The sequence below is a fragment of the Neopelma chrysocephalum genome, unplaced genomic scaffold (genome assembly GCF_003984885.1).
Source record: "Neopelma chrysocephalum unplaced genomic scaffold, ASM398488v2 Primary Assembly neopelma1_96955, whole genome shotgun sequence".
Taxonomy (NCBI): domain Eukaryota; kingdom Metazoa; phylum Chordata; class Aves; order Passeriformes; family Pipridae; genus Neopelma; species Neopelma chrysocephalum.
In genome coordinates, this window is record NW_020925598.1 from 1 (window position 1) to 10,383 (window position 10,383).

The 10,383-nt window shown below is 54.6% G+C and overlaps 2 protein-coding genes across 2 annotated transcripts; one reads left to right on the forward strand and one right to left on the reverse strand.

The window, feature by feature from the left end:
* Window positions 1–238: 238 nt before the first annotated feature.
* On the forward strand, window positions 239–2,678 carry BOLA3 (bolA family member 3; the record flags this gene model as incomplete). The annotated part of the gene is made up of 4 exons (XM_027670930.1): window positions 239–292; window positions 413–684; window positions 832–920; window positions 2,545–2,678. Coding segments are annotated over 4 exons (481 nt in total), but the record flags the coding sequence as incomplete, so codon positions are not given.
* A 65-nt stretch (window positions 2,679–2,743) lies between these two features.
* Window positions 2,744–10,009, reverse strand: MOB1A (MOB kinase activator 1A). The gene is made up of 7 exons (XM_027670929.1): window positions 9,857–10,009; window positions 9,738–9,800; window positions 6,742–6,908; window positions 5,884–5,977; window positions 4,090–4,223; window positions 3,849–4,012; window positions 2,744–3,330 (listed from the first exon to the last, which is right to left on the reverse strand). Exons 2-7 carry the CDS (start codon window positions 9,749–9,751, stop codon window positions 3,253–3,255), a joined length of 651 nt encoding a protein of 216 aa, XP_027526730.1. The 5' UTR covers window positions 9,752–9,800; window positions 9,857–10,009; the 3' UTR covers window positions 2,744–3,252.
* Window positions 10,010–10,383: the final 374 nt, after the last annotated feature.

A 10,383-nucleotide genomic window follows, 5' to 3' on the forward strand; every position in this document is an offset into this window, starting at 1 on the left:
CGTTTCCATCCCTCCTTTCCCTGGTTCCCCTCTTCTGGTTTCCCCCCACTCCGGTTCGCCCCTTTCTGCGATGCCACTGAAGGCAGCCCCCATTTCATCCCATCTTCCCCCATTCCCATTCCTCCATCCCTCAGTTTTCCCCCTCTCCCGGTGCCACCCACCCTGTGCCAGCAGCCTTCCCTTGCCTTCCCTTCCCAAACCTTCCCTTCCCTCCTCCCATATCCCCCCCCGGGCACAGACGGCCCCCCACCCACTGCCACCCACAGCCCCTGTGTGTGTGTTTGGGGTCCCCCCAGGGGGTCCCCTCAGCCCCTGTGTGTTTGGGGTCTCTCCAGGGTCCTCCCACCCCCTGTGTATGTTCAGCGTCCCCCAGGGCGTCCCCTTCCCCTGTGTGTGTGTGTGTTTGGGGTCTCCAGCCCCTCTGTGTGTGTTTGGGGTCTTTCCAGGGTCTGCCCATTTCCCGTGTGTGTGTTTGGGGTCCCCCAAGGTCCCCCCATTCTGTGTGTGTGTGTTTGGGGTCCCCCTGGGCCCCCCCAGTCTCCCATCACTGCCCCCCCCAGCTGTTCCTGCGCTGCCGCTCCTGGCGCAGCCTCAGCTCCGGCTCCGAGGGGGAGTCGCACCTGACGCGGGTCCTGCGGGAGAGGTTCCCCAGGGCCTCCTCCATCAAGGTCGTGGACATCTCAGGTAAAGCTCCTGGTTCTCCTCCTCCATCCTCCCAATTACCCTGAGGGAGCAGCGGGGCCCGTCCCAGACCCCCGGCAGGTCGGGGCTGGGGGGGCACAGCAATCCCTCCCTTTTGCTGGAGGATTTGCTGCCCGTGTCGTTTCTCAGGAGGCTGCGGGGCCATGTACGAGATCCACATCGAGTCCGAGGAGTTCAGGGAGAAGAGGACGGTGCAGCAGCACCAGATGGTCAACCAGGTGAGGGGGCTGGAGGTCAGGGGGGACCCCAAGGGGGCACAAAGGGTGTGGGGGGCACTGGGGAGGGCCCAGAGTGAGGGTGAGCAGCACAGAGCTGGGCACTCTGGGGCACTTGAACCTTCACAGATGCCTCCCACAGTCACTGCTGGACACACACACGCTGGGACTGGGCAGGGTAGTTCTTCCTTCCCGGTTCAAACCAGTTGAAAGGTGTGTGCAGCTCTGAGCTGGGGGCTCTGGTGGTGTCTGTGCACACTCAATGCCTGCAGTGCTGCACACACTGACAGGATTTGTGCTCTGCCTGCACCCAGGGAGTGCTTCACACTGTAGCCCTTCCTTTTTCCCAGTAATAACCAGTGCAGCCCTCTTTTCCCCTCCCTTCCCAGTTCACACCAGTTTAGCTCTGTGTGTGCAGCACTGGGTTGGGTGCTGTGGTGGTGTCTGTGCACACACAGTGTCTCAAGTGCTGCACACACACACTGAGAGATTCCTGCTGTGCCTTTCACTGCAGCCCTTCTTTTCCCAGTAATAACCAACGCAGCCCTTTCCCCCTCCTTTCCCAGTACAAAGCCGGCCCTTCCCAATAAATTCTGGAGCTGTGGGTGCTCAGAGCTGTGCAGTTGTGGGCTCTGGGGGTGTGTGAACACACAGTGCCCAGCTAAAAGTGGGTGTTACAGGCACAGTGCTCTGCACAGAGAGGATCAAATGCTGTACAGGGTGGCTAAAACTGCAGCATTTCCCCTCTAACGAAGTGTAGCCCTTTTTTGCCTCCCCAAAGCCTTTCCCTTTTTTCCCTAATCATTATTGAGGAAACAGTGAAGCCCTTCCTGTGACAGTTCAGGTGATGCTCCGTGAGTGCAGCACTTTGTGGGCGCTGTGTGTGCACAGACACCCCCTCGTGCCCCGCTGTGAGGGCAGCCAGCACAGCCCACCTTTCCTGGGAATAAATAGCGGCCATTCCTTGTTTTTCTCCTCATAAATAGTTCAGGAGGTGTCTGTGTGTCACTCGTGGCTGTGTCTTGTGGGTGCTCAGTGGTGTGGGGGGTGGCACACACACAGCTGGGTGCTGAGCTCACCTGCGCAGTCCCAGTCCTGCCCACAGGGGAGCGTTTAAGAGCCCAGCCTGCCCTGGTTTTACCCCAATAATCATCATGGAAAACAAGGGCTCAGAGCTGGTGTAGCTCTGGTGTGGCATTTAAAGCTGCCTGCAGCACTTCACAGAATATCCTGAGCTGGAAGGGACCCACAAGGATCATGGGTCCAACTCCTGGCCCTGGAGGGACACCCCAAAATCCCACCCCATCCCTGAGAGTGTTTTCCAAACCCTCCTTGAGCTCTGGCAGCCTTGGGGCCGTGACCAAATCCTGGGGAGCCTGTTCAGGGTGCCCCTGACAGTGCAGCCTCTGTGGTGTATTCAGGGCTTTCGACCCTTTAGAAGGTCCCTCCCTGGGCTGGTTTGTGTGCACACACATTCCAGGTGTCTGTCAGCACAGCAATACCCGGAATTCCGTGTGTGATTCCATGTGGGACTGTGCCCTACTGTTTCCTTGATCCCAGTGACCTGACAGCCCCAAAGCTGTGCCCAGCCCCCCTGAGTGACCCCAGAGCTGTGCTTGCCTTGCAGGCCCTGAGTGAGGAGATCAAGCACATGCACGGGCTGCGCATCTTCACCTCCACCCCCAAGCCCTGAGGCTGCTCCACACCAATAAAATGCTCCAGGGCTGCTCTGGCTCTGCCTCCCTGGATATATAAACTTCAGCCAGTGTTGTGTTTTCAATCAGGGTGCCTGTGGGATGGGGGAAGAAGAGGAGGAGACCCCCCTCTTCCTCTGAAAGAAGAGCAGGAAGAAACTTTATTATTGCCTTGCCATACAGGAGGGTCCCTCATGTCCCCCCCCATCCATGGGACACCCCAGAGCTGCTCCTCCCTCCCAGGGACAGGGACACCCCCCTGGGACCAGGCACTTCTTTCCCCCCCTCGGTGCTGCTGCCAAGGGGAGCTTTAAGGCTCTGGGCCAAAGTGCACCTCTTATCCTAAAAAAGCACTTCCAAAAATAAGCTGAGCCACTCTCAGCCCCGGCCAGGCGGCTGCAGAGCCCAGAGGGAAACTCTGGGAGCAGGAAGCAGCTGTGCAGGGCTTGGAATGTCACCCTGTGAGGGACAAAACCTGCTCCACCTTCACCCAGCCCACAGCTGTGGGGCAGAGGAGCCCAGTGGGGGCTGCACAGCAGGAGTGGAGCCACTTGGTGTGTCCAGCATTCCTGGAGCCAAGCGCTGAGGTGGCTGAAGAAGAAGCAGAAAGGAGAGGCCAAAAGGGTCCCCCCCGGAATGTTTTATCTGTCCTTGGAGCCCAACTTCTCAATCAGTTCCTGCAGAGGAGCCAATTCCCTCCTGTCAATCAGGTTGAACTCCTGGCAAGGGAAAAGAGACAGAAAATTAAAGGCAGCTCTCAAAGAGCTGCTGGAAAACGTGGCTGGTCACCCTGGAAGGCACCGTGTGGCAGCTCCTGGGAGAACCACAGAGGAGCAGCCACCTCTCCCTGTTCTCTGGGGAGAAATCCAAGTGTTTCTGGGCAACAAAAGTTCTGCCACGTTGCTGTGCACAGAACAGGAAAAAAAAAGGCACTGGTGCTGCTACTTTTGAGTCGATTCTTAATCTGCAAACTCCCCCAGGTTCTGTTCTAAGCCTGGGTTTGTTGCTGCAGGTTGATAAGTGAAACCTGAGAGGGAAACTCAAGCATTCACAGCCAACCCAGCCCCACTTCCTGGAAAAAAAACCCACAAAAAGCCCAAGCCACAAAGAGCACAGCTGGGTGCAGAGGGGGGCTGGGTGTTATCTCCCAGCACACACCACAGCCGCCCATCTTCAGGGAAGGGCTTAACATGCAGCTCCCTTTCAACGGGGAACAAGAAAGCCCTTCCCAGCTCACCTGCACGAAGAAGATGAAGTGCTTGAAGGAGGTGTTGAGATGGGCCTCCTCCTGCAGCCGGATCACCGAGTCGAAGTGCTGGTGGTAGATGTGGGCGTAGACACGGAAGAGCCGCTTCAGGATCGTCTTGGCCACCGACATGAAGTTCTTGGGAAAGGGGACCCCTGGAATGCACAGACACGCAGGGATGAGGCTGTGGTTGCTCAGGAGGTGCCATCTCGTGTCACACAGCACCACTCACCGATCTTGGAGGGGAAGAGGGTCTCGTCATCCAGCTGGTCCTGCACCCACGTCATCAGGTAGTCGATGTATTTGGGCGCCGAGCACTTGATGGGCTTCTTGATGTTGGTGCCGTCTGCCCAGTGGTACTCGTACCTGGGACAGGGGGACAGGGCTGCTGTGCTCCCGCAGGGAAAAGGGCATGTTCAGGCCCTGTGACCTCCTCCTTATCTCAGGAAGGGGCCACACTGGTACCCTGGGGAGCGAGAGCAGCGCTTGGCCTGTTTGAGTTTGTCAAGCCCAACACAACAGCACTGACCCCTCCAGGGCTTTGCCCTCCAAACTCACAGGATACGCTGTGTTGGATCCCATCAGGATCAGAGTCCAGCTCCTGGCCCTGCACAGACACCCCAACAATCCCACCCTGTCCCTGAGAGCGTTGTCCAAACAACCCTGGAGCTCTGGCAGCCTTGGGGCTGTGACCAAACCCTGGGGAGCCTGGGCAGAGCCAACCACCCTGTGGGGGAAGAACCTTTCCCTGAGATCCAACCTGACCCTGCCCTGACACAGCTCCAGCTGTTCCAGGGTCCTGTCCCTGCTCACAGAGAGCAGAGATCAAAGCTGCCCCTCCACTGCCCCTCTAGATGTTAAAAATGAGCCTCAACTTCATGGCAACCTCCTCTGACATCATAATTTCCTTAAAACGACCCCAAAACTGCCCAAAAGGAAGGCCAGGGCCATCACCCACCATCTGGATAAATTCCCCTCTGGCTTCCAGACACCCTCCAGGAATTTGGCACTCACACAAGACTTCTGTGATAGACTATCCCAGGAGCTGGGAGCCTCCAGATCCAGTCCCCACATGTGCTCATCAATCCCAGGGCCCCTCCAAACCAGGGCAGACATGGACTGACAGCACACAACCCACTTTCTCCGAGATCCTCCACAACATCCCTCAAAAGCAGGAACCCCCCCCACGTTTTGACTGTCACCTCTTGCTCTACAAGTGAAAACAGTGCCCTTCAAACATTTCCTGTTGTCACAGGAAATGGCCCCAAAAATAGAGGCAGGAAGTGGCAGTGTTGGGGAGGAAAGCAAGGCAGGATGTTCCAGGGCACCTGCAAGTGCTGCCCAAAGCTGGGCTTAAAAACTGAGAGCCCTGAGCAACCTTGCAGAGAAGATTCCCAGCTGGAGCTTTGCCTTGGTAAAATATGAGTGCAGAGCCAACAGCTGGTGTTCTCCCTGCACGATTCACCCCTAAAATCAATGAGGTGGCCCCAAAATGTTCCTTCACTATCTTCTTTCCACCTTCCACAATGCTCTGACCTTCTCCTACGCAGCAGTAACACCTTGTCAGGAGGCTGCAAGTGTCTCCCAAGAACCACAGGCCTGGGAATGTCCAAGGCCAGGCTGGAGCAGCCTGGGCTGGTGGAAGGTGTCCCTGCCCATGGCAGGGGGTGGCACTGGATGAGCTTTGAGGTCCCTTCCAACCTAAACCATTCCACAATTCTCTACGACTTCGACAACAAGACCAGACTCTTCCAGTTGAGTTGGATTGAGTTGGATCTCTCATTTTCTTTAAAACCAACTTTTCCAATCTCTTCAGTTTCCAGGCATAAGGGCCTGATGGACAGGGAAAAGAGGGTGTGACCACAAGCAGGTGAACACCACCAAAGGAGTGCAGTGCTGGGCCTTGAGCCCATGGGGGCACATCCCATCCTCTTTTTAGCTTCTTTCTCCACCCTGCTGGGTGATCTGTGCACTCACCTGTGTCCCCACAGAGAAATGTGGCCCCAGCCCCCAGCAGAGCCCTCACCTGGGCCCTGCAGACATGACAGGGCAGCTGCTCTCTGTGCAGAATTCTGTGATGGTCCCGTACAACATGTTGATTTGGTTGAAGAAATCCACAGCTGGGAGGGAAAGGCAGCAAGGTGACTCAAAGTGTGAACACAAAACGGTCTCTGAGGATCCCTGTGCACCCAAAAAACTCTTTGAAGAACCAAACATCCCCTTCCATGTGATGTCACCTGGCTCATGACTTTGAAACAGTTCAACCATCCAGGAACTGGAATTTCACTGTCAATTTTTCACTGCCTGGCTCCTTTCCCACCTGACTTGCACAGCATGAAGCTCCACTTAGCATTCCATATCCTTGGAAATAACAGCTTTGGGTTCCAGGCTCCCCAAAACCCTGACTGATCTGAAAAAACAGGAGAGACTTCCCTTAGGCTGAACTCTCCCTGCTCTCCTTCAAAACTGCTTTTTCCTCCTCTAAACTCCAAAGAAACAAAGTCCAAGGCCACGGGGAGCAGCTGCTAAAAGCAAACTGAACTTGTAGGATTTGAAAACAGAAGACAAGAAAGGAGCCCTCCAAAGCTGGAGTTGAGTGGAAATACTCCACTTCCTCCCTGAATTATCTGGTGCAGCTTTTGCAGACAACAACAGGAACTTTCTAACTCCAAAAATAACCCTTCACAAACCCAGCCACCTCTGAGAGTCTGAGCTCGTGAAAACCCACCCCAAAACCACGGCGGGGCAGGTTTGTCTCTTCCTTTTTTCCACTGAGACTCGCTTTCCTTTTATTCCACCCAAGCAGAGTTGCCTGGGGAATTCCCAGGTTTGTGTAGGGATACACCCCGAGGTTTTTGGGGTTTTCCCCCCTCAGAGGACTCACTGTTGACAGCAATCCACTCGTTGAGGTCCTCCCCCTCGGGCAGCATCACGGCCTGGCGCAGGTTCCCGCTGCCCAGCGTGGCCTCCGCGTGCTTCAGCAGCTCGTACTGATGGGAGCCCTCGGGAATGTTCTTCTTGGGCTTGAAGGTTTTGGAGGAACGACTCCCACTGGAGACAGAGGAGACACGTCCAGTTAGTCATGGACTCATGGAATCACTGAGGTTGGAAAAGGTCTCCAGATCATCAAGTCCAACCGTCCACCAGCACCACCAAGTTCACTGAACTGAGCCCTCAAGTGCCACATCCACATCCCAGGGACATTCCCAGGAACATTCCCAGGGACATTCCCAGGAACATTCCCAGGGACATTCCCAGGGACTGTGATTCCACCACTGCCCTGGGCAGCCCATTCCAGTGCTTTGCAACCCTTTCTGTGGAGAACTGTCCCCTAATATCTGACCTAAACCTCCCCTGGGGCGAGGGGAGGCCAATGACCTGAAGCCATTTCCTCAAGTCCTTTTGGAAATAATAGAACTTGGAAATAGTATATATTTGGAAATAATGTATAATATTATATGATATCACTAAATATAATAATCGATATTAATTATAATAATGTATTAATTATAATAATCATATATTATATTATTATATATTATATCATTACATTATATATTATTATATATTACATTATTTTATATAATGTATTATATTATTATATATTACATTATATATTACCTAATTATTATATAATTATTATATTATATAATTATTATATTATATAATTATATGCCATATAATACATTATATAATACTATAATTATATAATATATAATAATATATAATTATATAAGGCAATTATATAATTATATTATATAATAATATATACTACATAATATATATTATATTATATATAACATAATATATAAAATAATATATAAAATATACTTGAAATAATATAACCAACTTGGAAACAACAGAACTTTTGGAAATAATATAACCTGGAAATAACAGAACTTTTGGGAATCATAGAACTTTTGGAAATAACATACCTTTTCTAGAATCAATAAGCATTAATTGTTTTGTTTGTTAAAACAAAATGTATAAATAGGTGGCAAAGTGCTGTGTTGGTGTCTGTGTGGAGGCAGGATTTTTGTCAGCACTGCCAATAAAGCAATGCCTGGCTTTGGGACACTAAAAACACAGTGTTAGAGGCCAAAACTTAAGAGTTTTAGTACTTTTCCCAAGCTGTGTTCTCACAAAAGTTGCTTATGGCTAACACACAACCTGTGATTAATTAAACATTTAAAAAATTAGAAAAGTTATATCATTCCCAGCACTTTCACAGTGTTCCCATCCCAGAAACTTTCCCCATGTCACCCCTCCCCATGCAGCACATTGCCTGTTTCCCTCACCCTTGGGAGGAACAGATGTTATATCCAAGCCAAAAATGTTTCTGGTGGCATCACAAACCCCTCTTCCCTCTCTCCCCTGCCCTTCCTGAAAATCCCAAACACGTGCAAAGGCCCAAAGACTCCAGGTCTTTGACCCAGAGGCCCAAAACAATGGTCGCTTTTCCATCATGGAAAAAAAATCCCACATCCTTGGGGCAAATTTTAGACCCTCTGTGCTCAAACAGGGGTGGGAAACTACCTGCTAAAAATGTGACTTGAGAGCCTCCTGAAATGCAAATTGTCCCCACACTCGTCCCTCGCTGTCCCCAACCACCTCCCTGTCCCTCCTGCCTCTCCCAAACAGCCACACTGCCAAAACTGATGAATTTTGGTATTTCTCCACCACAAAATGTTAAATTTCAGACCCTGTCAGCTCCCAGAGAGAGGGATGGCCGGGATGGCCAGGAGCAGAGCATGGCTCAGGGAAAACAGGATTCTCTGGTTGCCACACAACCCCTCCCTCCAGAACAACCCCTTCCCTCCAAAACTGCCCCCTCAAAGGCTTCCCACCCCTCATACACCCCCAAAGCCTCTCTCCATGACTTCCTGCCCTCCAGGTCACCCCAATCCTGCTTCCAGCCCCCTCCTCATCCCACCTAGGATGCTCTGCCCCCCTCACTTCTTCCAAGGTTTCCTCCCAAAAAACCCACCGCACCCCCAGGGTTTCTTCCACTCCTCCCTGTGTCCCTCCAGGGCTTCCTCCTCCCCCCCCAGTCTTCCTCAGCCCCTTCTTGTGCATCCCTAAGGAAACTTTTCAAGGTTTTTCTGCTCCCATACACACCCAGGGACCCTCCAAGCCCCTCATGAGCCCCCCCAGCCCAATCCCACCCTGGGCTTTTCCCTAAACCTTCCCCTAAGAGCCCTCCCAGGCCTAGTCATGGGCCTTCCTCAGCTCCTTGGGGGGCCTCTGAACCCCTCAAAACCTTCCTGAAAGCCCAGGACTCCCCTCAGGACCCCCCAGACCCCCTCCAGCTCCCCCACATCCTCCCCCAGCTCCCCCCACCCCAGGAAAGCCACAGAGCCTCCCCAAAAAACCCTTCCCTCCCTCAACCCCCTCACAGTCCAGCCCTCAAACCCTCCCCAAACGCTTTCCTCCCGCCCCGAAAACCTCTCACAGACCAAGTCCAAGTGCCCCCCCAGCCCCTCCCCACAGGCCCTTCACCTCCCCAAAGCCCCCCCAGCCCAATCCCACTCCAGGTTTCCCCCTAAACCTTCCCCTAAGAGCCCTCCCAGGCCTCGTCCTGGGCCTTCCTCCATTCCTGAGGGCTTCTGACCCCCCAAAACCTCCCCCAGAGCCCAGGACTCCCCTCAGGACCCCTCAGACCCCTCCCCACGACACCCTCCAGCTTCCCCCGCCCCAGGAACCCCCTCAGAGCCTCCCCAAAAAACCCATCCCGCCCTCAGCCCTCCAACCCTCCCCAAACGCTTCTCCCCCACCCCAAAACCTCTCATAGGCCGAGTCCAAGTGCCCCCACGGGCCTTTTCCTCCCACCCAAGCCGCCCAGGAGCCCCCCAGGGTTCCCCTCCGGCCCCGGGCACTCACAAGAGGAAGCTCATGGCGAGAGAGGCCGCGCTGGGCTGAGGGAGCGGGAACGGGATCAGGGAGAGAGGCCTGGATCAGGGAAACGGGAAGGGCTGAGGGAAGGGAACGGGATCAGGGAGCGGGAATGGGCTGAGGGAGCGGGAAGGGGCCGGGCTGAAGGAAGCGGGCTCTGCCTGGGGTCTGTTCAGTCCGGTCCGGGCTGAGGGAGCGGGGTCTGTCCGGGTTCTGTCCGATCGAAGGGACCGGTCTCTGTCCGGTCCGATCGAAGGGACTGGGCTCTGTCCGGTCTGTCCGGTCTCTGTCCGATCTAAGGGAGCGGGATCTGTCCGGTCTCTGTCCCGGCTCTGTCCGGTCTCTGTCCGGGTTGTGTCCTGGCTCTGTCCGGTCTCTGTCCCGGCTCTGTTCGGGTTGTGTCCGGGCTCTGTCCCAGCTCTGTCCGGTCTCTATCCCCGCTCCGTCCGCTCCGCTCTGAGGTAGCGGGGCCGCTCCCCGCGGGCCTCGCCCGGGCCGCGCCGCCAACTCTCGCGAGAGCTCCGCGAAGGGGCGGAGCCTCGCCCGCCGCCGTCACCATGGCAACGGCCCCACGCGCGGGGACACGGGCCTGGGGACCCCCGGGCCCTCCCCACGGGGATGGGGACCCTCCAGG